This window comes from Euprymna scolopes, chromosome 35 (assembly GCF_053919585.1).
Source record: "Euprymna scolopes isolate OS-2025 chromosome 35, ASM5391958v1, whole genome shotgun sequence".
Taxonomy (NCBI): Eukaryota; Metazoa; Mollusca; class Cephalopoda; order Sepiida; family Sepiolidae; genus Euprymna; species Euprymna scolopes.
Genome location: NC_136516.1, coordinates 32,070,781 through 32,098,541, shown reverse-complemented (window position 1 = coordinate 32,098,541; position 27,761 = coordinate 32,070,781). Strand labels below are relative to the sequence as shown.

The 27,761-nt window shown below is 30.1% G+C and overlaps 1 protein-coding gene across 1 annotated transcript in view; it reads left to right on the top strand.

Moving 5' to 3' along the window:
* Positions 1–2,768: 2,768 nt before the first annotated feature.
* LOC145259794 (cyclin-dependent kinase 2-like) overlaps positions 2,769–27,761 on the top strand; it is a 95,451-nt gene continuing 70,458 nt past the window's right edge. Inside the window, exons 1-2 of the mRNA XM_080117559.1 lie at positions 2,769–3,030; positions 15,786–15,863. Coding sequence (XP_079973685.1) covers positions 2,915–3,030; positions 15,786–15,863 — 194 coding nt within the window. The 5' untranslated portion in view covers positions 2,769–2,914. The remainder of the gene's footprint in view (positions 3,031–15,785; positions 15,864–27,761) is intronic.

Below are 27,761 nucleotides of genomic sequence, written 5' to 3'. Positions count from 1 at the left end.
GCCCTATTCGATGATTGTGATTGAATGTTCGAAGGTTAATTTTTCTGTCAATATAGAGGCCAGCTGCATATGTGATATGGTTGAGTTCTGTGAGCATTACTGTTGTTGGAATTAGCCTCTTGAGAGCGATGTTAACTTTGGCTATAACAGTCTTTGCTCTTCCAGCTGCTTGGATCTTGGACAAACGTGGTCTGTCCTTCATTCTCATAAACCTCACCTCCTCAATTGTGTTGCTGAGCTCCTCCTCCAAAGCTAACTGTTCATCATCTGCTTCTGGGAGTACAAATGATGGTGGTGAGTGTCTATGTGATTGTGGCGGTGATGCAGGTGGTGGTATCCTGGTAGGTGATGTAGATTCCTGTGTTGGTGTTTTTGGGGTTTCCAGCAGAGAGTTTGTGAAGGCAGGTGTCATGTCATGCAGAGACTCCAGTGGCGCAGGAGTTCCAGGAGAGCTGGGCATGTGCTGGGATAAACCTCACCTCCTCAATTGTGTTGCTGAGCTCCTCCTCCAAAGCTAACTGTTCATCATCTGCTTCTGGGAGTACAAATGATGGTGGTGAGTGTCTATGTGATTGTGGCGGTGATGCAGGTGGTGGTATCCTGGTAGGTGATGTAGATTCCTGTGTTGGTGTTTTTGGGGTTTCCAGCAGAGAGTTTGTGAAGGCAGGTGTCATGTCATGCAGAGACTCCAGTGGCGCAGGAGTTCCAGGAGAGCTGGGCATGTGCTGGGATAAACCTCACCTCCTCAATTGTGTTGCTGAGCTCCTCCTCCAAAGCTAACTGTTCATCATCTGCTTCTGGGAGTACAAATGATGGTGGTGAGTGTCTATGTGATTGTGGCGGTGATGCAGGTGGTGGTATCCTGGTAGGTGATGTAGATTCCTGTGTTGGTGTTTTTGGGGTTTCCAGCAGAGAGTTTGTGAAGGCAGGTGTCATGTCATGCAGAGACTCCAGTGGCGCAGGAGTTCCAGGAGAGCTGGGCATGTGCTGGGATATTTGGATGGGTTCTGATGGTAAAGTTGGTGGTTGTTGTTGGAGTAAGTCTATTGTGGGAATTTTTATTGGGTTTTCCAGGGGACATCTGTTGTTCACCAAAAGAGTATGTTAGTATGTATGTATGTTTGTATGTCTCGCTAAAACTTTCAACACACACAACAAACACTGACAAAATCGGTAGAAAGATCCATCTCTCAGATGATAAATATCCAAAAATTGTTGGAAAACATTAATTCTCTGACTGTCAACTGGGCCGTTTTTCGCAAGGAGAGGTAATTTTTTTTTTCTTAAATAAAAACCGATTATACGATATCAGGCCCCCCTCTTCCTAATCTTTTTTTTTATGACCAGGCAACGCCCCCCCCACTAGTATCTAATATATAAAAGGCAAAATATGTGTGTGTGTGTGTGTCAAAAACTTTCGACAGATGTAACAAACACTGACAAAATTGATATCATCAGAAAGATCGATCTCTCGGATGACAAATATGTTAAAATTGGCAAAAAAGAATAATTATGTTCTGGTCAATTGGGCCGTTTTTGCGAGAAGGGTCAGTTTTTGCGTCAACATTCTTGCAAAGTCATTCATGGCCCGCGATTTCAACGTACGTTTAAAGCATGTTATTTTGAAGTCGGTTAACGAGTTTACTTATTTTCGCCTCCTTTTCCCCTTTCGCGATACAGGTTTGAGCCTTTGCGCTTGCACGCGTACTCACGGGTATTTATTTATTTTTTAAGGGGGTTGGTTGGTTGCTCAATACCCTTACTATACCACCACTCCACACCTAGGCAACGCCGAGTATCCATGCTAGTTTAAAATAAATAAATAAATAAATTGAAAATAAATAAAAAGCAGATGATAACCAAACATTAATAAAAAAAGGGAAGAGAGTCGACATAGATTCGAAACTAATTATTAGTACATTTTATTTAAACTAAGTTTTTATTTAAACTTAGATAAATTATAGACAGTAAAAAAATCTATCATTTAAAATATAAAATGTAGAACGCGCAATGAATTAAAAAATTTTTTTCTTGTTCGTAGAGAGATTGGGTTAAACTTTTTGTATGTTTGTGACGTCATCATAACTTTTTATTTGATTTTAATCAATAATAGTACTTTTTAAATAATTTTAAGTTCTGAACATGTTATTTAAATTACAAATAAATGTATGTTTAACAGTATAAATCATTTAATTTGTTATTTATTAGTAAAGAATATGGATAAAAATTGAAAATTTTCAGAAAAATTTTAAACATGTTATTTAAATTATAAATAAATATTTTCTAACAGTAGAAATAATTATATTTGTTATTTATTAGTAAAAAAAATATGAAGAAAAAATAAATTGAAAATAAAATTGAAATAAAAAAAAAAAGCAGACGATAACCGAACACTAAAAAAGAAAAGGAGTCGGCATAGATTCGAAACTAATTATTAATAACAAGTTGTTTTTTCTTTAAACTTATATAAATTATAGACAATAAAACAAATATATCATTTAAAATAGGAAATAAACAATATTCATTGAATTAAAGAATATATTTTAAAAAATTTATTTGAGAAATTACATTAAAGTTTTTTTGTATGACTGTGACGTCATCATAACTTTTAAAGGTACTTTTAGATAGCTTTTTTTTTTTTTAAATAAATGTTATATAAATTATGCATAAATATTTCTTCTTAATAGCGGAAACAATTAAATGTGTCATTTATTAATAAAAATAAGTATCTAAAAAAAAAAAAAAAAGAAGGTATTTGTCACCTTGTCGTCTTTTCGAAGCGTACGTAATTTTTCGCGCGAAATATCATTGTATGTGTATGGTGTTAGTATTTGTTGTGTGACGCCTTTTGGTAACTTTTACATTTGTGGCAATCTTTCGTCCAGGGTGGCTGGAATTTTATGTTGCAGACAACATGGACAAGTTCCAGAAGGTTGAGAAAATCGGCGAAGGAACTTATGGAGTTGTTTATAAAGCTCGCGATAAGGATAGTGGAAAATATGTCGCCTTGAAAAAGATACGACTTGACGCGTAAGTATGGATAAATTAATAAAAATGTTTGGACTTGAATTTTGAAAAGTTCATAAAAGGCAATAAATGGGCGAAGAAAGTATATTAAAAATTGATTAAAAAAAGTTTAACGTTATGGATTTTAAATAAAATTAAATTAACATGGAAAAATATTTCAAGAAGTTGAAAAAAGTTTGTTAAACTTTTAAAATTTAAAAGGAAATATGTTAAACTTAAATGTCCTATTAAAATTATTTGAATAAAATCTTTTATTTTATTTCATATAAAATTTAATTTATTTTGAATATTGATTAGTACTTTTACAGAATTTGAACACAACTGTTTTTTTATTTTCTTTGGTTAAACTAAAAACATCTTTGGTTCAAATTCTGTAGAAGCACCAGTTTTTTTTAATATTAAAAAGGCGCTTCTACACTATTGCGACGAGATTTTGTAGTCGATAAATGGAGTTTTCAAATAAAAAAAATACTTTCAACGGATTTTTTTTTTGTCAATTCCAATAAGTTACAATGGTAGCTTCCAAATTATGCAGTCGAAATTACCTAAATATGACTAGTTTTTTACAAAAACAACTTTAATCGTGTTATCAGGTGAACAATTGCCGCCATAATGTTTAAATCGAAACATAAAATTACCTCCCTTTTGAACTCTCTTCGCTGTCTTTACGATTGTTTTCATCAAATTCTATTTTTTTTCTGTTTTCTTTAATAAATAATTTTCTAGATTATCGATTTTCGTAATTTTTGGATATAATCATCTTAAAAATACGAGGAATAAGTAAATACTGTTATTTTCATGTGAAATTCAGTTTTATGATTTCTGAAATTTTATCCCAACAGTGTAGAAGCGCAAAAAAAAAAAAAACAAACAAAAAAAAAAACAAACAAAAAAAAAAAAGATAATTCTGTGGAATACGGACTGTACTAATTTTATAGACAAGTCCTTTAAGTGAAATTTAATTTTTACAGCATTTTTTCTGTATTAAATTTAATTACGCAACAATTTAGGCAATTCGGAATCTTAACTCATTGTTCTAAGGGAGGTAACTATTTTACTAAGAATTGTAAGAAAAATGTTTTTTCTTACAATTCATTTAATGTTACAGTTTTTATGTTATTTAAAAACTATATAAAATTTTCTTAAACAAAGTAAGTAATTGTAAGAAAATAAAATTTTGTTCAACAACTTTAAAATAGATTTACCTCCCTTGAAATAATGAGTTACGATTCCGAATTGCCACAATTGAATTTAAATTGTTAGGTGAAAGTACAGAATAGTTAAGAATGGGTTCTAAAATAATAACGTTGGTTAGAATCAAGTTCTGTCTGTGTTTACATTTACGTCAGCTGATATTTGTGCTTTCCGATGAATGCCCTGGAAAAGTCACTTCTGATGAATGCTTACCAATTTGAAAATATTCTTTAAGTCTGATCCCCTCCCTCTCCAAACAAGTTCGCTAGTATATTTAAAACTGGTAAACAAACATTAATCAGAAGGAACTTTTCCAGGGCATTCATTGTCAAGCAAGCAAACATGTCAGCTGATGTAAACAAATGCAGACGTTATTTCAGTACGATCCGTATTCTGAGTAAGTAGCAATTTGAGTTTGTTTTACAAAAGACAGGTACGAAAAAGTGGCAACAAAAAACAAAAAAACAAAAAAAAAAAAACAAATATACAACAAATAAATGTTACCAAAGGCAAGATAAGTTTCTCTTCTACCCGGATAAGTAGTTTTTGGTGCTTGTGCACTTTTTGCCACCGCGCTATTTTTAAAGTTTTTTTTTCCAGGTTAAATTCAAACTTCACGATATCTTTATTTTTTTATTTATTTATTTTTTTTATTAAATTGTTGGGTGGAAGCACAGAATAGTTACAAAACACCCTCCCCACTCCCCACCCATCACCATATTAAGAATGGCTTTCGAAATAACGTTATTATTTCAGTACGGTGGCAAAAGTGCGCAAGTACCTTTTTTTTTGTGGCTTGGATTCATCAGACTACTGTTCTCTCTTGAGTGTTATTTTCACAACGTTTCGGTCGTCTAACCTCCGACCTTCTTCATGGGTATCTTGTCGAACTCTGGAATATGTACTTCACAGGGCACAGGAGGAGGAGGGGTAGCATGCTCTCGTTTCGTCAGCCATGACTGGATAGAGGTCCTAAGTAATTCGCAATAGTATTTTTGAGTGTCGCCCACACTGAGAATTGAACCTTCAACCTTCAGGAATTTTTTTTTTTTTTTCGGCATTCTTGTCAAAAACGAAAAGCAATCAATTTAGATTTAGACAGACGAATGATTATTTTTCTGTTAAACATTTTGGTAAATAATAGACAAGTTTTTCTTTTTCTTTTTTTTTTGTTTTAAACTTAGGAGAAATATAAAAAAAAAATACGAGTCAAAAAAGAAAAAAGTTCCTTTCATATTTTTTGCTTTTTTTTTTCTTTTTTAAATCTTAAATGTTATTTTTGTTTTTTACAGGCTTAAAAAATCGCATTTACTTTTAGCAAATATCTTTTGATGTTTTGCCAAAATTAAACTTTCAATTTCGTATAGTTTTAATAATTATATATATTAAACATTATTAACTAAGTCATAATTTTTTTTTTTTTTAATTTTTTTTTTAGGAAGCTGTAAAAAGGACTAGTTTACTGCTAGTCGCCTGAGGCGCTCATACTGGGAAATGCCGACAGGGCTGCCCAGATATTTTTAGTAGATCAGAGAGCACTTCCATTAAGTGCATTGAAACTTGTTTTTCTTTTCTTTTTTTCTGTTTGACTTTTATTTTTAAAAATATATTTCCCCTAAGTTTGCAAGAACCTGTGGTTGGTTAGCGTACTTAGAAAAAATTCTCCTTAAGGTTGAAGGTTCAATTCTTGGTGTAGGCAACCGAAAAATACAATTAGGACCAAGGACCTCTGTTAAAGATTCTGTTTGCGTCCTTCTAATTTATTTACTTTGCTAATCGTTCTTTTTTACGATTGCTTTTTACTATCTTTTAAGGTACAAATATATAATGTGTACATACCTGCTTGCCTTGTCCATCGGATGATATCTTGTCGCTGGCTCCATCTCATGGGGAGTGGTACTTACTGCTGCAGATGGATCGATAACACGAGATGGATTGAAGCTTCAATTTGTTTTATTAAAAAAGGCAAGCCTATGTCTCGAACCCATGGTTGTTGGAGGAGAGACCCTAATGTCATGTCTGCTTCATCTGCAGTCCAAGACCAACTCCCCCATGTGGTCACCAACCGGAAACCTACGACCACAATTCCTGTTACCCCTAATTTCTGGTGCACATCACCCCTAATTTCCGGTGCATCTAACTAGGTTGACAAAAGGTGACTTGAGTTTGACGGATGTCAAATCTAACCTTCTGTGACCCCACTAAACTCACTGATGGGAATCGAAAATATACCTCCATAGCTTACTATTTCTACAATTACCTAGATAGCATTTAAGCTGGATTCCCAATACTACACCTCTATCCAGTCATGCCTGACGGAACAAAGAGCATGTTATCTGATGTGAACCCGTGAAGTAAGTAAAGGGTTGCGTTTTAAATTGTCCAAATTTCCAAATTCGACAGAAACATTCCCAGGTGTGACAAGACACCTGAAGAAGGTCGGAGGTTACATCGACCGAAACGTTGTGAAATTGGCACTGAAGATGAGAACAGTAGTCCGATAGCAGTGTCAGATGTCGCCATTAAAAATGAGTGATAAAAATCTGAATAATTAGACTCACTATATTTCGAAGCTTATAACTACTTGAAAAATTTAATTTAAAGCCTAATTTTTTTTTTTCAATGAAAGAAGGAAAGACCAAATTTTAAAATAATAAAAGGTTTAATAGAAAAATATGCAATATTTTTTTTTAATTGGTTTTCTTTAAAAAAGATTTCAAGAAATTCAACGAATTTTAACTTACTCCAATTATAATAAATATATATAAATTCCAAAAAATCACTTACCTATAAAAAATACTAATCAATGGGTGCTTCCATTCGTCATTTATAAGAATTTGTCCATATTTATATTTTATATTCCATGTACTTTTTAAATAAAAATTTTTTAAGCAAGCATCAGAAAAGACCGCAATTTTAAAATCTAATAACATGTAGTCACAGAGCGGAGTTGCCTCCCTTTCTTCCAGTTGACAAATATAGAGGCCGAAAAGCACCATAATTATTTCAAAAACGTAAAAAATAACACATTAGACCAAATATATTTCCCAGTAGTAACTATATAAAGAAACAAAACTTGAAGTACTGATATGTGTCTTATCTCCCCTTTGAATTTCTGACATGTGGTTACTGTCAACAATCAAATTAGTCAAATATGGGTCACCGTACTTGAAAATGATCACATTTCACTCATCAAAGTTTACTTTTTAAAAAAAAACCTGCCGACAAATTTTCCATTTTTTTATTTATTTATTTATTTTTTTTTTTAATTCTCTTAAAAAATTACATGAGTTTTTGATTTAAAATATTTTATTTCTTCTTTATGCAATGAATTTTTTTTTTTTCAAAAATCTAAAAAAAAACATTGAATGAAATAGAAAATTAATGTGTCGAATTTTTACAAGACAATATTTTCAAAATGTGATTTTAACTTAAAAAAACAAAAAAATCGTGTTTTTTTTTTTTTTTAAACAAAGTTTTAGACTTTTAACTTTACAGGTAAATTCTTTTGTTTTTGTTTTAAATTAGATTATTTTATTTCTTGATCTTTTATCTTCAATTTGTGATATATAAATCTTAGGTGAAAAATTATTTACTTTTAAATAGACATTTCAAAATGGTGGGGTGAATTTAAAAAAAAAAACGTTTGTATAGAATATTATATTCAGTTTATTGGAAAGAGCATAAAATTTCACATTAAACCTGAAAATCTCTTAAAAATTGAACCAATAGAAAAATTTTGATAGATTTTTAAATTGAAAAAAATTTAACTCATAAAATTCAATTCATTTCATTATGTAGGAAAAAATGGCTGCATGAGCGCGTGCATGCACTTTGTAAGCACATTTTAAAAAAAATAAAAAATATTTCATAGTTTATTTTGGAAGTATATTTCATAAAGAAATTAAACAACCCACTTTAAAAAAAAAGAAATTACGAGTTTTGTATATTTTATTTGCAGTTTTGTGTTAAGGGTGTCAAAAATCCCCCCCCCCCCCCAAAAAAAAATTTTGACACACCTAGTAGTCTGATTAATCCAAATAATACGAGTGACTAATCCTCATCTCAAAAATTCAGAAACGTTATTTTAAAGCATTTATTTACTTAAAAACGAAAATAGTGTCACGTCTAAGACCGAATGGAAAAAAAAAAAAATGGCGGTTTTGTCATAGCCATTTGGACCCTTGATGATCGTTCAAAAATCGAAAATTAATCCAATAAATTTCACCAATTGTGCAAAAATGTAATGTTTGCTTTTGTTAAGAATCACACTTTGTTTACAAAGCCATTTGGCGGAAGTGGCGTCAGAAAAATTTTAAGGTACGGATGATCAACACTGTTATATAATGTAACTTTATTTTTATTTTATTTTATTTTATTTTTTTTTTTTTTTTTAGAAGTTTTATTCAGTCTTTATTTGAACTTTTATAACAACATTTATAATAAAAATGCTTATGAACGTTTTTTTTTTTTTTTAATCAAACATCAGGTGTTAGTAATTTTTTTTAACATAAAAATATAACTGTTATAAAAAATATTTATGAACTATTTTTTTCTTTTTGTTTGATTAGAAAAAAAAAACAAAAAAAAACAGTGCATAAACATTTTTATAATAAAGGCTATAATTTTATTATAAAAGTTCAAATAAAAACTGTTTGAATAAAACTTCTATTTTTATATTTTCTTTAAAAAAAAAAATGTACATTTTATACAGTTTTGGTCATTTGTATCTAAAGATTTATTTGATGTTGTATAGCTTTGTAAACAAAGTGCGACTCTTAACGAAAGCTGTAATGTCTACCAGTATTGTTTAATTTTGGATTTTTGAGCGATTAGGCTTTAATTTTTTTCTGTCTTAACAAAACAGACTTGACACTATTTCTGTTTCAGAGTAAATAAACGATTTAAAATAAGTTAAAACACAAAACTTATCAAAGTAGGAAGAAGTGTAAATTATCTTGCCTTTGATAACATTTATTTGTTGTATATTTAGATTTTTTTTTTCACCATTTTTTTTTTAATGGAAATTACCACAAACAAGATGTAAATAGATAAGGTCAAAAAGTAACTAACTAAACTACTAAAGTAACAAACTAAACTAAAGTAACTAAAAGTTAGTTACTAAAGTAACTAACTAAACTACTAAAGTAACAAACTACTAAAGTACTAAACTAAACTACTAAAGTAACAAACTAGATGTAAATAGATAAGGTCAAAAAGTAGCCAACAAGATAAGCTTTAGATGAATATATTCCGACCCAGGAAACAGCAATTCTTCCCCCTTTGGCAGAAACATTGCTCATTGAATGTGAGGACTAAAGGAGAAAATAAGGAAAACTATCAACAATAAAATCCAAGGCCTGCTTTCAATTCTCCTTAAAATTTTTTTAATCAAATGATTAATTAAAATTTTTAATCAAATGATTAATTAAAAATTTAATCAAATGATTAATTAAAAATTTTAATCAAATGATTAATTAAAAAATTTAATCAAATGATTAATTAAAAATTTTAATCAAATGATTAATTAAAAAATTTAATCAAATGATTAATTAAAATTTTTTAATCAAATGATTAATTAAAAAATTTAATCAAATGATTAATTAAAAAATTTAATCAAATGATTAATTAAAAAATTTAATCAAATGATTAATTAAAAAATTTAATCAAATGATTAATTAAAAATTTTGATCAAATGATTAATTAAAAATTTTGATCAAATGATTAATTAAAAATTTTGATCAAATGATTAATTAAAAATTTTGATCAAATGATTAATTAAAAAATTTAATCAAATGATTAATTAAAAATTTTGATCAAATGATTAATTAAAAATTTTGATCAAACGATTAATTAAAAATTTTGATCAAACGATTAATTAAAAATTTTAATCAAACGATTAATTAAAAATTTTAATCAAATGATTAATTAAAAATTTTAAAGCCAGTTTAAATGACTTTTAATCTGGTAGTTAAAATGCTTCAAAATTACTTTGATCACATTTATTTCAATAAATATGCGATTAATCTATATATTCTATAAAAGTGTGTGAGAGGACACTTCTCAACCTATATACTCAACAAATTTTTGATCTACAGACTTGAAATTTGGTATATAGGATGTTCACACATGTGGAAAACTTTTTTAATTGGTTTTGCATCTGCAATAAAAGTGTGTCGTCGGATTTTTATCTGTTAACTGTTTCACGAAAGATTGGTAAGCTGGTCTAATGGTTATTGTACTTGACTTGCTGTTTTTAAGTTTTGATCTCAGCTTGAGTATTTTTTCTTTTTACTTAGAAGACGTGAACTGTTTAGGAAAAAACATTACTTGCTTGCACATGTCTCGGTTTCTTTCTGTTTTTTTTTTTTTACTTAATTTTTTTTAAAAGAAATTTAATGTTACATTTAATACCGGGTAACTCTGGGTATGTCATCTAGTAGTAAATAAATGTAACTCGTGTACAGGTGAGAAATGCAAACACACAGTGGGTATAATTTTAGGAAAATTAAAATATATAAAAAAAAAAGCAATTAAAAACAAACTCTTGATCTATACAATCTTCTGCTTAGTCCATTCCTTAGTCCATTTGTTATGCTTGGCAACAAAGACCAGGTACAATGTTTGAAGGCCAAATTTGGCTTTAAAAAAGATCAAATTCGAAAAATTTGGCTTTAAAAAAGATCAATCTGGCAACCCTGGACAAGAATAGGAGAGTAACGTTCCTTTTGTGACCTCATTTTCAAATATCATTATAATAGACTAGCGGGGTGTACCCGGCGTTGCCCGGGTGTTTGGAGGTGTAAAAGAGGAAAAAAAAGTTTAGGTAGAAAGACAGGCTCGAATCTGAAGCATCGAGGCTAAGGTGGAAAAAAAAAATACCCGACTTGTTACCCCTACGCCAAAGAGACATACACTTAATAATGGATAAAATTAAACCTTTAAAAACACTTGCAGGTGGTTTAAATTAACGTCGACATTTTCTAGGTCAAACATGACGTCATTGTCGTAGTAGCAAGAGAAGAGAAAATGAAGAAACAATTTTTTTTTGCTCCCTCCTTGTAGAAAAGGGCCCAGTTTAGGGTGAAGGAATTAATGTTTTTGGCCAATTTTTCAATATTTGTTGAGCAAAGGTTGGAGCTTTAAAATGATACCTATGTGGCGAAAATCCGTGGCCCGTGTCGAAAGTTTTTGTGAGACATACACACACACACACACACACACACACAAACATTTTCGCTTTTATGTATATAGAAGACTAGCGGGTGTTTGGAGGTGTGTGTGTGTGGTCACCTGGGTGTTTGTGTCGGGAGGTGGGGGGGTTTAAAAAAAAAGTTTAGGTAGGTATGTATGAAGGATCGAACCTGAACCCTTGAGGCAAAGTTGGAAATTAAAGTGTGAAAAAAAACGTGCGGCTTAACCACTGAGCCACCACGAAATACTAACGGAAACACGTTTGAATTTATTTAAGTATTTAAAATTGGCAGGTGCCCGTTTTAATGACTTAATGAGGTCAACTTTGACTGCGAGGTAGTATTTTATTTACTGCGGGAACGCTTTCTTTAATTTTTTTTTTCCCCCCAAGATGTTGGGGGGGAAACCAGCTCCCCATAACAAGGGGATTGTCCAAATTGAATAGCAATTGTCTGATATAAGTAGAAACTCCACATTGATCAAAGCTGATTGCTTTTGGACCTTCCCGGCGATCACACTGGGAACGATGTCTTAAGTTCCGTTTCACTTTTATTATTATAGGAAAAAGCTTAATACACATGCGGCGATCGAAAATTGTTGAATATTTATCTTTTCAAAATCGGGCAAATTAAATAGACAGGCGACCCCGGTTGTTAACTCGTAGATATTATCATTTAGGTGCGATATAAGAAGTTTTAAGAAGTTGTGAGGCAACTGATCGGTTCTCGGAAAGAACCCTTTCTTAGACATACACGAAAATGCACACACACACACACACATATTTTCGCTTTTATAAATAGACTAGCGGGGGGGGGGGGAGTACCCGGCGTTGCTCGGGTGTTTAAAGGTGTGTGCTCAGGCAGGGATGGGGGTGTTAATAAAAAAAAGAACATGCAAAGTAAATATTTTTAAATATTAAATAGTAAATTATTAAATATTTTATATAAAATAAATGTTAAAACTTTAAAAAATCGAAAAAAAACACAAAAAAACTTAAATGTAAAAATGGGAAAAACAAAAAAAGAAAACGTGAAACAGAAAAATGAACGTTAAAACTTTGTTAAAAAAATCTTAAAAATAATCCTCCCCCCAAAAAACATGTGAAAAATGGCTTAAAGAACCCTGTTTCAATATTAAAATTTAAAAAATAAAAAAAAAGACATCTCACACCACGATTTGAACCCAAAACCTTTAGATAATGAGGCAGTGCTCTAAAAACGCGAATGTGATGGAAAAAGAAAACTGAAAAACGAACGTTAAAACTTCTTTAAAAAATCTGAAAAATAAAAACCAAAAAAAAAACACATTAAAAATGGCTTAAATAACCTTATTTCAATATTAAAATTAAAAAAATCGGAAAAAAAAGACATCTCACACCACGATTCGAACTCAAAACCTTTAGATAATGACGCCGCCCTCCAAGCAACTGAGCTAAGACGACATCGACGGCGAAATTGGATCGGTTAAAATAAAAAAAAAGTTTAGGTAGGTAAGTATGGGGGTCGAACCCGAACCCTTGAGGCAAAGTTGGAAATTAAAGTGTGAAAAAACAACGTACGATGTTAACCATTGGGCCACCACGAAATACTAACAGAAACACGTTTGAATTTATTTAACTATTTAGAATTTGAAGTACACGTTTTAATGACTTAATGATGTCAACTTTGACTGCGGGTTTTTTTTATTTTCTCAAGATCTTATGAGGGGGGGAGATCAGCTCCCCTTGTCAAATTTGAATAGCAATTGTCTGATATAAAGAAAATATTTCCACATTGATCAAAGCTGATTGCTTTCGGACATTTCCAGCGATGGCGACCGGAAAAATACCGCCAGAATTAGTGTTGCTTTTATTATAGGAAAAAGCCTAATCCACATGCGGCGAGCGAAAACTGTTGAATATTTATCTTCCCGAAGTGGAGCAAATTAAATGGAGAGGCGAGCTCCGTTGTTAACTCGGAGATATTATGATTTATATGTGATATAAAAAGTTTTAAGAAGTTGTGAGCCGAACGAGCGCTTCTCGGAAAAAAGCTTTTCTTGGACACACAGAAAAAGCAAACATACATACACACATTTTCACTTTTATATATATAGATGGCCATTGTTGTAATGGTGTGAGAAAGGGGCTCTTAGTAATTTTGTCGTGCAGCAATTTTTTAGTGATGGAATGATTCTGATATTTTTCCCTGGTTCCGATACAATTACCGATTCTGTACTAAATTCCTAATTCCGGTTCTTTATAAATCTCTAAATATTTAACTACTAACATTTCACCCAGGTGTTGCCCGGGTGTTTGGATGTGTCTGTTGAACCAAAAAAAAAAAAAAGTGATAGTAGGAAGGCAGGATCGAACCCGTTCTGCGAAGGAGGAAAAGAACTGGGTAAAAACCTGACCTCTATGCTGTTACGACCACCGCCAAACCGGAAGCGACATTTTTTAAAATTAAGGCTAGACAATCTAAAGGAGAGGATAACTTTAAAAAATATTGGCGAAAAAAGTGCCCCAATTGCCTAGTTGAAGGTAAAGATATGAATGTTTTTAGCCAATTTTTCGATATTTGTCGTATGAAAGGTCGAACTTTAAAATGATACTGATCTTGGTAAAATCCGTCGCCTCTGTCGAAAGTTTTAGCCAGACATGCAAACATAGGTACATACATACATTCACATATTGGTAACTAAAAATTTTCGACCCAAACCAATGAAAAAGCTTGCCCTATCTCTGAATACCCTTTATGTAAAATTTCAAATGTTTAGACCAAAAATTGGAAGAGACTGCAGAGGTCAATTTAAAAACTTTGACCCCTTTTTTGACCCCTTTTTTGACCCCCTTAACATTTATTGTTTTGGGTTCAAATCAAGTTATTAAGTTAGATCCATGTCCAAGGAACCTAATTTCAAGTGCTTAGACCCAAAATTGTCGGAGGAGTTTGGTAGAGTTCTCAAAGGTCAAATCGTTAAACTTTGACCCCTTAACAGATAAATTTCTGGCCAAAAACCGATCACCATAGATTTTCCAAAATAAGAACAATAGTCCGGAAATTATAAATAAACAAAATTTTTCCAGATTTGTAGACTAAAAAGTAGGGAAATGTACACACACACACACACACACACACACACACACAGAGACACGTTCACTTTTATAAATATATAGATAGATAGATTTTTGTTTTTTTTCCCACTTAGTACATTTTGTTTTTTAACGCTTTTAGTACATGTGTACTAAAAGCGTTAAAAGCAACAAAGTAGTATTGTTTGGAAATCTAATTTGAAAAACTTGAAAATAATTTTAAATTGACAAACGTAGAATAAAAAATAAAACTGATTTTTCTGCTTTCGTTTTGCAAGCAGAAAAAAACAGCTTTTTTATTTAAAAAAAAATACAATGACACTTGTTAATGCGCTGACTTTAGTTAGCTGAGCGCATAGTGAGCAGTATCCCTGTTAAGCAGATTTGAATTTCTATAAAAGATAACATTTTAAAGAAATTTCCGCGCAATTAATAATTATCAAATATTTACATATACATGAAAATAATTCTGAAACTATTATCTATATAAAAATGGATGATACATACAGATTTATCTTATCAATTTTGAAATATTCTTTGTCAACTTTGCTCGGTCGTAACTTTGATTTATATTTTTACGACCACAGGAAGCAAAGTCTAGTAGAGATGGACTTCTATGCTTATATAGCCTGTAAAATTTCAGCCATATCCAGTCAAATTTGACCCCGCATATATGTATCCAAATGTAACATATGAAATGTAAACATTGAAAAAAGTTTCCTTTTTTTGCTGTTATTTTTTACCGTTTTTTTTTTCATTTTTAACTTGGAGCATAAAACCATTGAACGCATAAAAGAAAAATAAATTAACTTCATCGGAATGCTTATTCTATTCTCTTTCCAGCAATGTAATTCTTTTAAAAATTGACCCACAAATAAAAGATATGACTCGCTGAAGCACATCGTAAGAAAGAGTGATCTCTAGGACAAAATATATCAAAGAATGGGAAAAAAATTGTGCATTATTTCATGTTGAAATATTGTTTTCTTTGAGGCGGGGGAGGGCAGATAAAAACCTGCCTTTCAAGGCAATTTGCAAGCTGAACATGCGCAAATCCTTGATACTTTCTTTCGTGTTAAATAGTTAAATTTGTGATATCATAGCATCTGCGTAATCATGGCCACATCGGTAAAAGCGTTCAGTTACTAACTTCATTGATGCAAGTTTCACTTTCGATTTCGCTTCTGGCTGATGGCATCAAAATCCCATTTTTTTATTTTTTATTTTTTTTTTATTGATGAAATATGAGAAACATTTTGTTAAATGTAAGCAATGATTTTTTTTTTTTTTTTTCCAGAGAGACTGAAGGTGTGCCGAGTACAGCAATAAGAGAGATCTCCTTACTTAAAGAATTATCACACAACAATGTTGTACAGTGAGTATATTATACCTATTTTTTTTTGTTTGTTTAATATGTGTGCATACTTTTTATGTCTGCAGAATAGGAGACTTTGTTAGTTTGGAATATTTGAACTACTGGTAGGATCCTTCTACCGCTCCAGAAGATATCTCACTGCTGATGCAATTCTCTATCTATATAAAAGCCAAGTACGTCCAAGGATGGAGTACTGCTGCCACATCTGGACAGGAACTGCTAAAAACAGCCTATCCTGCCTTGACAGAGTACAAAATAGACTTTGTGGCTTAGTGGGGGATGCCCTTTTCTCTTCTCTACAACCTCTCTCCCACAGAAGAGATGTTGCGAGCCTGTCTTTGTTGTATCGTTACTTCCATGGCAACTGCTCGTCTGAGCTCCAATCTCTGCCCCCCCCTCGCCAATCTTTCACGATAAACACCCGTGTAGCTGAAACCACTGTCAAAAATTTCCCCCACTCTTTATCTGTGCCAAAACTAAAACGTAGATTCCATGAACAAAGCTTCTTTCTTAGAAGTGCACGCCTGTGGAACTCTTCCGTTTGCCTGTTTCCCACCTGACTACAACTTGGATGTCTTCAAGTCCAACATAAACAAATTCCTGATGAACCGCCCCCTTAAGTAAGACACTTTATCAAATCTCCAATACTAACGATTACTACGATACTATCCCATTGATTACTGTACACGCAATAACCCTTATCCCCGAGTGGCTTCCGGGCCTTGATAAGTGGTGACCTCCATGTAAAAAAAAAAAATAAATAAATAAAACTCCCACGAGGGCAGAGTTAGACACCAGGATCGTTTTTAATGGTAAGAAAAGGAACAAAAATTAAAATTGTCAGTAATGAAGGATTTCTCCTCCACTAACTGAGAACAAAAGAATTTAAGTGCAGTGTTAAAACAGATACTACACTTTGATTTTGGCTCGAAAGCTACAAGATCAGTTCATTCAGAAGTCATAAGAATTAAATGCTCAGAAAATCAAGGTTCAAAATTGATATGAAAATAAAAATACTTAATTTTTGAGATGAGGATTGATTATTCATATTTGGATCCTTCGGACTACTGTTCTCATGGTGACTTCCATGTAAAAAAAAAAAAAAAAAGTTATCATCTTGACTCCAGGTCCAACAGATAAAGTACTTGGTAAAATTCAGTTCTAAGTAATTCTCAGTATGAGCGATACTCAGAAAGCAAATTACTTAAAACTTTAACTTAGTCATGTTGTTGATGTAACGAGAGCATATTAACCCCATGTATCAAATTAAAGGGTTCAGAGTTCAATAACCGGATACATTTGAGGAAGTTTGGAGGTTACATTGTATGGAAATAGCACTCAAAATAAGAACAATAGTCCGGAAATTATAAATAAACAAAATTCATGATTTTTTTTTTTTTTTTCATTTCATAAAACGAAATTAAATAGAATATCTCTGTGAAGAAGGTATTTAAAAAAACAAAAAAAACAAAAGTTGAAACATTTAAATAATTATTTTTATTAGTCTTTTTAAATCTTAGGTGAGAGAAAGTTTTTGGGGCGCTAGAGCGAACGGACTTCATGAGAAACAAAAAAAAAGTAATGGATCTGATTAGTTTTTGTAATTGTATATTTTTATAGTTGGAAAGAATTTTGGGTATAAAGACTGTGCTGTCGTTGAAATCATCCAGACGGTTTACAGCTAACAAGAATGAAAGATAAAGTACTTCTGCACTTATTGAACCATGCTGAAATAATATTATATAGAAAGCCATTTTTAACATGGGCTGGATGATGTTTTTGTAACTATTCTGTACTTTCACCTAATATTTAAAAAAAAAAAGGCTATTGTAAAACTTTAATTTAACTTGAAAATACTATTTAGAAATAGCGCAGTTCAATAAGTGCTAAGCACCAAAAATTAGCTCAAAGACAGGATATACCTATTGACCTTAATCTCGAAAAGAACCGGGCTGTAAGTAGGAGGAAAACCGTCAGCAGGATGAGAGTTCCACAAACATGCAGCTCCTGGAAAGAAGCCACAATGAGGTATCAAGACAGGATTGAAGATCAGAAAAGTTTGAACTGAGACCATGTAAATGCGTGAAAGAGTCTAAGCGGACAAGAGGCATTTATAAGCATTTGTATATAGATCCTTGCTAGAAGCATTTATATTAGTCTCTCAAAGAGCAAGGATGTGAGGAGATTTTCCCAAGAGAAAAGATTGAACATTAGGAAAGTTTGTCCTGAAACTGATGTTACTAAAGGAAATAGTAAGGAGTTTGTTGTGTGGATTTATGGAAGGCATAATAGTAAATTGGACAATGTTGTGTAGATTTACGGAAGGCATAATAATAAATTGGACAATGTTGTGTAGATTTATGGAAGGCATAATAATAAATTGGACAATGTTGTGTGGATTTATGGAAGGCATAATAATAAATTGGACAATGTTGTGTTGATTTATGGAAGGCATAATAATAAATTGGACAATGTTGTGTGGATTTATGGAAGGCATAATAATAAATTGGACAATGTTGTGTGGATTTATGGAAGGCATAATAATAAATTGTCAATGTTGTGTGGATTTATGGAAGGCATAATAATAAATTGGACAATGTTGTGTGGATTTATGGAAGGCATAATAATAAATTGGACAATGTTGTGTGGATTTATGGAAGGCATAATAATAAATTGGACAATGTTGTGTGGATTTATGGAAGGCATAATAATAAATTGGACAATGTTGTGTGGATTTATGGAAGGCATAATAATAAATTGTCAATGTTGTGTGGATTTATGGAAGGCATAATAATAAATTGGACAATGTTGTGTAGATTTATGGAAGGCATAATAATAAATTGGACAATGTTGTGTGGATTTATGGAAGGCATAATAATAAATTGGACAATGTTGTGTTGATTTATGGAAGGCATAATAATAAATTGGACAATGTTGTGTAGATTTATGGAAGGCATAATAATAAATTGGACGATGTTGTGTGGATTTATGGAAGGCATAATAATAAATTGGACAATGTTGTGTTGATTTATGGAAGGCATAATAATAAATTGGACAATGTTGTGTGGATTTATGGAAGGCATAATAATAAATTGGACAATGTTGTGTAGATTTACGGAAGGCATAATAATAAATTGGACAATGTTGTGTAGATTTATGGAAGGCATAATAATAAATTGGACAATGTTGTGTGGATTTATGGAAGGCATAATAATAAATTGGACAATGTTGTGTTGATTTATGGAAGACATAATAATAAATTGGACAATGTTGTGTGGATTTATGGAAGGCATAATAATAAATTGGACAATGTTGTGTGGATTTATGGAAGGCATAATAATAAATTGTCAATGTTGTGTGGATTTATGGAAGGCATAATAATAAATTGGACAATGTTGTGTGGATTTATGGAAGGCATAATAATAAATTGGACAATGTTGTGTGGATTTATGGAAGGCATAATAATAAATTGGACAATGTTGTGTGGATTTATGGAAGGCATAATAATAAATTGGACAATGTTGTGTGGATTTATGGAAGGCATAATAATAAATTGTCAATGTTGTGTGGATTTATGGAAGGCATAATAATAAATTGGACAATGTTGTGTAGATTTATGGAAGGCATAATAATAAATTGGACAATGTTGTGTGGATTTATGGAAGGCATAATAGTAAATTGGACAATGTTGTGTGGATTTATGGAAGGCATAATAATAAATTGGACAATGTTGTGTGGATTTATGGAAGGCATAATAATAAATTGGACAATGTTGTGTGGATTTATGGAAGGCATAATAATAAATTGGACAATGTTGTGTGGATTTATGGAAGGCATAATAATAAATTGGACAATGTTGTGTGGATTTATGGAAGGCATAATAATAAATTGGACAATGTTGTGTGGATTTATGGAAGGCATAATAATAAATTGGACAATGTTGTGTGGATTTATGGAAGGCATAATAATAAATTGGACAATGTTGTGTGGATTTATGGAAGGCATAATAATAAATTGGACAATGTTGTGTAGATTTATGGAAAGCATAATAATAAATTGTCAATGTTGTGTGGATTTATGGAAGGCATAATAATAAATTGGACAATGTTGTGTGGATTTATGGAAGGCATAATAATAAATTGGACAATGTTGTGTGGATTTATGGAAGGCATAATAATAAATTGGACAATGTTGTGTGGATTTATGGAAGGCATAATAATAAATTGGACAATGTTGTGTGGATTTATGGAAGGCATAATAATAAATTGGACAATGTTGTGTGGATTTATGGAAGGCATAATAATAAATTGGACAATGTTGTGTGGATTTATGGAAGGCATAATAATAAATTGGACAATGTTGTGTAGATTTATGGAAAGCATAATAATAAATTGTCAATGTTGTGTGGATTTATGGAAGGCATAATAATAAATTGGACAATGTTGTGTGGATTTATGGAAGGCATAATAATAAATTGGACAATGTTGTGTGGATTTATGGAAGGCATAATAATAAATTGGACAATGTTGTGTGGATTTATGGAAGGCATAATAATAAATTGGACAATGTTGTGTGGATTTATGGAAGGCATAATAAAAAATTGGACAATCGTCAACAGCATGAGGAAGAGACTAGAAGCAACTGAAATTTGATTCCTGGGGACAATTTTGAAGATATCCTGGATAGAAAAGAAAACAAACCAAGAGGTATTAGAAATGGCAAACGCAGAAAGATTTCTAATGAGAACAGTACGAAAAAGACAAATGAGGTTCATGGGCCATGTCTATAGAAAAAGCGGAATAGAATAGATTAGCTTGATAGGAAATATTGTGGGTAGAAGTAGAGGACAACAGCGAGAAAGATGTTGATTGTTCGAATACCTGGGAAACATAAAAAATGATGAGCAACAATGAATTCATGAATGCCTTGAGGGAGAGAAATAAATGGAGAGCCATAGCCGGGTGTAAAATATGATATTTTAATTTGTCCATATTTCGTATATATATTATTATTATATTATTATATTTATTATTATTATATTTTTATTATATTATTATAGTCATGATTTCCAAAGTTAAAAAAAAAAAGTGTTTAGGTGCCATCAGCTAGAATTGAAACTGAAACATTCAAAGCTGGTGATGTTACCACTGTCCCAACGTCACACGCACATAAACCGATAAAAAATAGAATAAGATGAATGTACAAAATGTTTAACGATTTTTTTTTTTTTTTTTTAATTTTCACCCATTTTTGATCCCTTTTAAAAACAATTTTAACTATTAAAAACCCATGAAAGAATAGCCCATAAAAAATCCAATCGTTTGAGGCCCATAGTTCTGCTCTGTGACTTTTCGTTTTGGAGGAGATAGAGTTTGAAAAGATGGAGACTGAGAGACACACGGGTCAAAATCCACGTAAACTTGGTCCTGGTTGGTTGGTTGGTTGTTTTTGTTTTACGGCATATCAACCCTTTTCGGGTTATTTAATGCCGAATCCAAAGATTTTGAAGAAAATTTTTTTTAATAGAGTATATTTGTTGTTTTCACATCAGTTTCTATTTAACCCATAGTTGGGACCATAACAGGTACTACCAGGACCCCCATTGAGGGACTTTTACCCTCTGCAGGGGGGGCAGTCGGCATATTCGACAGGGCCAAACTTGGTCCTGGATATGACCTTAAACTATATCCAGTGGTGAGGCCCCAGCTTGTTGGCTTTGGGGAGTGTGGAGCCACCCCTTAATTGCCATTGCTCCCAGGTCCACTCTGACCCGTTAGGGTCCCAACTATGGGTTAAATAGAAATCAATATGAAAAAAATATATATTCTATTAAAACATTTTTCTTCAAAATCACTGGATTCAGCATTAAATAACCTTGATATGCCGTAAAACAAAAACAACCAACCAATAACAGACACACAGACATTTAACCTTTTATATATTAAATTAGAGTCAATTTTCTATCGATTCTAATGTTATAAAGTTGTGATTTAAAAATAAAAAAATATCTCCATTCAGTGGCATCAGCTATATAATCAAAACCGAAATGAAAACTTATGAAGAATTCTTGGTAAAATTGTTTCTTACAAGAAATGGGAGAACAGAACAATTAATCGACTAATTATAATTTTAAAAAAGTCATGTTGAGAGAAGACCAAGTTTTTTTTATTATAGATTTTTTTTAAAATTTAAAAAAAATGGGCAAGCGACTTGACATTTGTTTCTTTGTAATTTATATATATTATATATACAGGGTGTCCACAAAGTCTGGCTACATAATTTAGCCAGACTTTGTGGGCACCCTATATATATATATATATATATATATATATATATATATGATGCCCACAAAGTCTGGCTACATTATGTAGCCAGACTTTGTGGACACCCTGTATTTTTTAATATTAAGAAAAAAAAACAAAATGTGTTGTGTTGAATTTTCATTGAAAAAAAAAACAAAAAAAAAAAAAACCCTAAAATTTTTAAATCAATTCTTGGGTTTGTATTACTGTACACATAGATTCGAAAAAGTTGTCAAAAAACAAATATATAACAAATAAATGTTATCAAAGGCAAGATAAGTTACTTTTCTGCCAAACTGGATATATTTTTTGTGTTTTTATTCAATGTAACATATTTATTCAGCTCGAAAAACATACACTGTTTACCGATGTATTGGAAAATTCAAGATGGCGTCTCACACCCTCTTTAACACCGTAAATTTGGAAAAAGGTGTTATAAATAAAAAAACTATACAAAATACTATTAAAAACCCGCCGAATATGTCAACCTATGTCACGGTAACATGTATTGAGCGAGTTTTTAACAGTATTTTATCCTTTTTTTTTTTATAACATCTTTTCCCAAACTTAACGTGTTAAAGAGAGAATCAGACTCCATCTTGAATGTTCCAATACATCGGTAAACACTGTATGGTTTTCGAGCTGAATAAACATGTTACATTGAATAAAAACACCAAAAATATATCCAGTTAGGTAGAAAAGTAACTTATCTTGCCTTTGATAACATTTATTTGTTATATATTTGTTTTTTGACAACTTTTTCGAATCTATGTGTACAGTAATACAAACTCCAATTCTTTTTAGTTTTAAAAGGTTAAAAAAGAATTTGCTTAAAGATTGTTTTAAATTTGTCGTTATTTATTGAATTAGTTTGGAATTATTTCTGGAGATGAGCCATTTGTATATTTTTTATTTAATTATTTGGACTATTATCCCTATCTTCTAGTTGTTGTTTTCACAACGTTTCCACCAATTATTCCTCTGGCCTTCGTCAGATTAACTGCGACGGAATAGGAATGTTGAATCCTCCAACTACATCCACAGCAATTGCTGCCTTCAATAGCTGTTGTCATCTCACCACGGTTTGGTCAACTAATCCTTTGACCAGCTTTGGATTTTTTCGTCTTATAAATCCAATTATCAGGTCCATACCGATTGTTATATTATTATATTATTTTGCAATCATTTTTGGAGATGAGTAAATTGTATAATTTTTATTTAATTATTTGGACTATCATCGTCATCTTCTAGTTGTTGTTTCAACGTTATTCATTTTTATTCATGTGGTTTAAAAATTTTCAACTACCGTGGAATTTCTACGGGTTCTGCTAGTAAACAATTAATCTATCTATAAATATAAAAGCGAAAATGTATGTATGTATGTGTGTTCGCTTTTTCTGTATGTCTACAAAAGGCTTTTTTCAGAGAAGCGGTCGGTCGCTTCACAACTTTTTAAAACTTTTTATATCACATATAAATCGTAATATCTCACAGTTAACAACGAAGCTCGCCTGTCTACTTAATTTGCTCGATTTCGGGAAGATAAATATTCAACATTTGTCGCTCGCCGCATGTGGGTTAGTCTTTTTCCTATAACATCTTGGGAAAATAAAAATCCCGCAGTCAAACTTGACCACATTAACTCATTAAAACGGGCACCTGCCAAATCCAAGTAATTAAATAAATTCAAACGTGTTTCCGTTAGCATCTCGCGGTGGGGCAATCGTTAACGTCGCATGTTTTTTTTTTTTTTTTTTTTTTTTTTTATACACTTTGATTTACAACTTTGCCTCAACGGTTCGGGTTCGATCCTCATACTTACCTACCAAAACATTTTTTTTTTTTTTTTTTTTTTTAACCCTCCCACCCCCAGAGTTTCCACATACACCTCCAAACACCCGGGCAACGCCGGGTACCCCCCGCTAGTCTATAATAAAGCAAAATCTTTCTCATTTAATTATATAAATATATGATATTTTCTGGTGGCATTTAAAAAAAAAAATTGTTATGATCTATAAATCTTAATTTTACTGGTAGATTTAAAAATATAAGTATTCTTTCATACCGATTTCAATTTAACATTCAAATTCTCTCAACGCTTCTAACACAGGAAAATACTACCCCGAATTTCAAATTGCGTTCATTCTTCCGGCACATTTCAAAAACAACACTGCAGATAACAGCACGCGGACTCTTCGTTAACTTTTTTTTTTCTTCAACTTAATATCATGGCGAGGAAAAAAAGAAAAAAAATGTAAAATTCTGACGTAGGATTATAAGTCTGAAATATATTAATTTTAAACATGTAAAATATTTGTTTATTTAAAAAAAAACTTAATTTGGCTTTAAAACGTATTTCATATGCATTTAAATTTAAAATAAGTATTTATTTTAGCATCAGTACTAACTATAGAAAATTAAGTGTAACAATTTATTTTAGCATTAGTACTAATTATAGAAAATTAAGTGTAACAATTTATTTTAGCATTAGTACTAACTATAGAAAATTAAGTGTAACAATTTATTTTAGCATTAGTACTAATTATAGAAAATTAAGTGTAACAATTTATTTTAGCATTAGTACTAATTATAGAAAATTAAGTGTAACAATTTATTTTAGCATTAGTACTAACTATAGAAAATTAAGTGTAACAATTTATTTTAGCATTAGTACTAACTATAGAAAATTAAGTGTAACAATTTATTTTAGCATTAGTACTAACTATAGAAAATTAAGTGTAACAATTTATTTTAGCATTAGTACTAATTATAGAAAATTAAGTGTAACAATTTATTTTAGCATTAGTACTAACTATAGAAAATTAAGTGTAACAATTTATTTTAGCATTAGTACTAACTATAGAAAATTAAGTGTAACAATTTATTTTAGCATTAGTACTAATTATAGAAAATTAAGTGTAACAATTTATTTTAGCATTAGTACTAATTATAGAAAATTAAGTGTAACAATTTATTTTAGCATTAGTACTAATTATAGAAAATTAAGTGTAACAATTTATTTTAGCATTAGTACTAATTATAGAAAATGAAGTGTAAAAATTTATTTTAGCATTAGTACTAACTATAGAAAATTAAGTGTAACAATTTATTTTATCATTAGTACTAATTATAGAAAATTAAGTGTAACAATTTATTTTAGCATTAGTACTAATTATAGAAAATGAAGTGTAAAAATTTATTTTAGCATTAGTACTAACTATAGAAAATTAAGTGTAACAATTTATTTTAGCATTAGTACTAATTATAGAAAATGAAGTGTAAAAATTTATTTTAGCATTAGTACTAATTATAGAAAATTAAGTGTAACAATTTATTTTATCATTAGTACTAATTATAGAAAATGAAGTGTAACAATTTATTTTAGCATTAGTACTAACTATAGAAAATGAAGTGTAACAATTTATTTTAGCATTAGTACTAATTATAGAAAATGAAGTGTAACAATTTATTTTAGCATTAGTACTAACTATAGAAAATTAAGTGTAACAATTTATTTTATCATTAGTACTAATTATAGAAAATGAAGTGTAAAAATTTATTTTAGCATTAGTACTAACTATAGAAAATGAAGTGTAACAATTTATTTTAGCATTAGTACTAATTATAGAAAATGAAGTGTAAAAATTTATTTTAGCATTAGTACTAACTATAGAAAATTAAGTGTAACAATTTATTTTAGCATTAGTACTAATTATAGAAAATGAAGTGTAACAATTTATTTTAGCATTAGTACTAACTATAGAAAATTAAGTGTAACAATTTATTTTAGCATTAGTACTAACTATAGAAAATTAAGTGTAAAAATTTATTTTAGCATTAGTACTAACTATAGAAAATTAAGTGTAACAATTTATTTTAGCATTAGTACTAACTATAGAAAATTAAGTGTAACAATTTATTTTATCATTAGTACTAATTATAGAAAATTAAGTGTAACAATTTATTTTAGCATTAGTACTAACTATAGAAAATTAAGTGTAACAATTTATTTTAGCATTAGTACTAATTATAGAAAATTAAGTGTAACAATTTATTTTAGCATTAGTACTAACTATAGAAAATTAAGTGTAACAATTTATTTTAGCATTAGTACTAATTATAGAAAATTAAGTGTAACAATTTATTTTAGCATTAGTACTAACTATAGAAAATTAAGTGTAACAATTTATTTTAGCATTAGTACTAATTATAGAAAATGAAGTGTAACAATTTATTTTAGCATTAGTACTAATTATAGAAAATTAAGTGTAACAATTTATTTTAGCATTAGTACTAATTATAGAAAATTAAGTGTAACAATTTATTTTAGCATTAGTACTAACTATAGAAAATGAAGTGTAACAATTTATTTTAGCATTAGTACTAATTATAGAAAATTAAGTGTAACAATTTATTTTAGCATTAGTACTAACTATAGAAAATTAAGTGTAACAATTTATTTTAGCATTAGTACTAATTATAGAAAATTAAGTGTAACAATTTATTTTAGCATTAGTACTAACTATAGAAAATGAAGTGTAACAATTTATTTTAGCATTAGTACTAATTATAGAAAATTAAGTGTAACAATTTATTTTAGCATTAGTACTAACTATAGAAAATTAAGTGTAACAATTTATTTTAGCATTAGTACTAATTATAGAAAATTAAGTGTAACAATTTATTTTAGCATTAGTACTAATTATAGAAAATTAAGTGTAACAATTTATTTTAGCATTAGTACTAATTATAGAAAATTAAGTGTAACAATTTATTTTAGCATTAGTACTAACTATAGAAAATTAAGTGTAACAATTTATTTTAGCATTAGTACTAACTATAGAAAATTAAGTGTAAAAATTTATTTTAGCATTAGTACTAACTATAGAAAATTAAGTGTAACAATTTATTTTAGCATTAGTACTAACTATAGAAAATTAAGTGTAACAATTTATTTTATCATTAGTACTAATTATAGAAAATTAAGTGTAACAATTTATTTTAGCATTAGTACTAACTATAGAAAATGAAGTGTAACAATTTATTTTAGCATTAGTACTAATTATAGAAAATTAAGTGTAACAATTTATTTTAGCATTAGTACTAATTATAGAAAATTAAGTGTAACAATTTATTTTAGCATTAGTACTAACTATAGAAAATTAAGTGTAACAATTTATTTTAGCATTAGTACTAACTATAGAAAATTAAGTGTAACAATTTATTTTAGCATTAGTACTAATTATAGAAAATTAAGTGTAACAATTTATTTTAGCATTAGTACTAACTATAGAAAATTAAGTGTAACAATTTATTTTAGCATTAGTACTAATTATAGAAAATTAAGTGTAACAATTTATTTTAGCATTAGTACTAACTATAGAAAATTAAGTGTAACAATTTATTTTAGCATTAGTACTAACTATAGAAAATTAAGTGTAACAATTTATTTTAGCATTAGTACTAATTATAGAAAATTAAGTGTAACAATTTATTTTAGCATTAGTACTAACTATAGAAAATTAAGTGTAACAATTTATTTTAGCATCAGTACTAACTATAGAAAATTAAGTGTAACAATTTATTTTAGCATTAG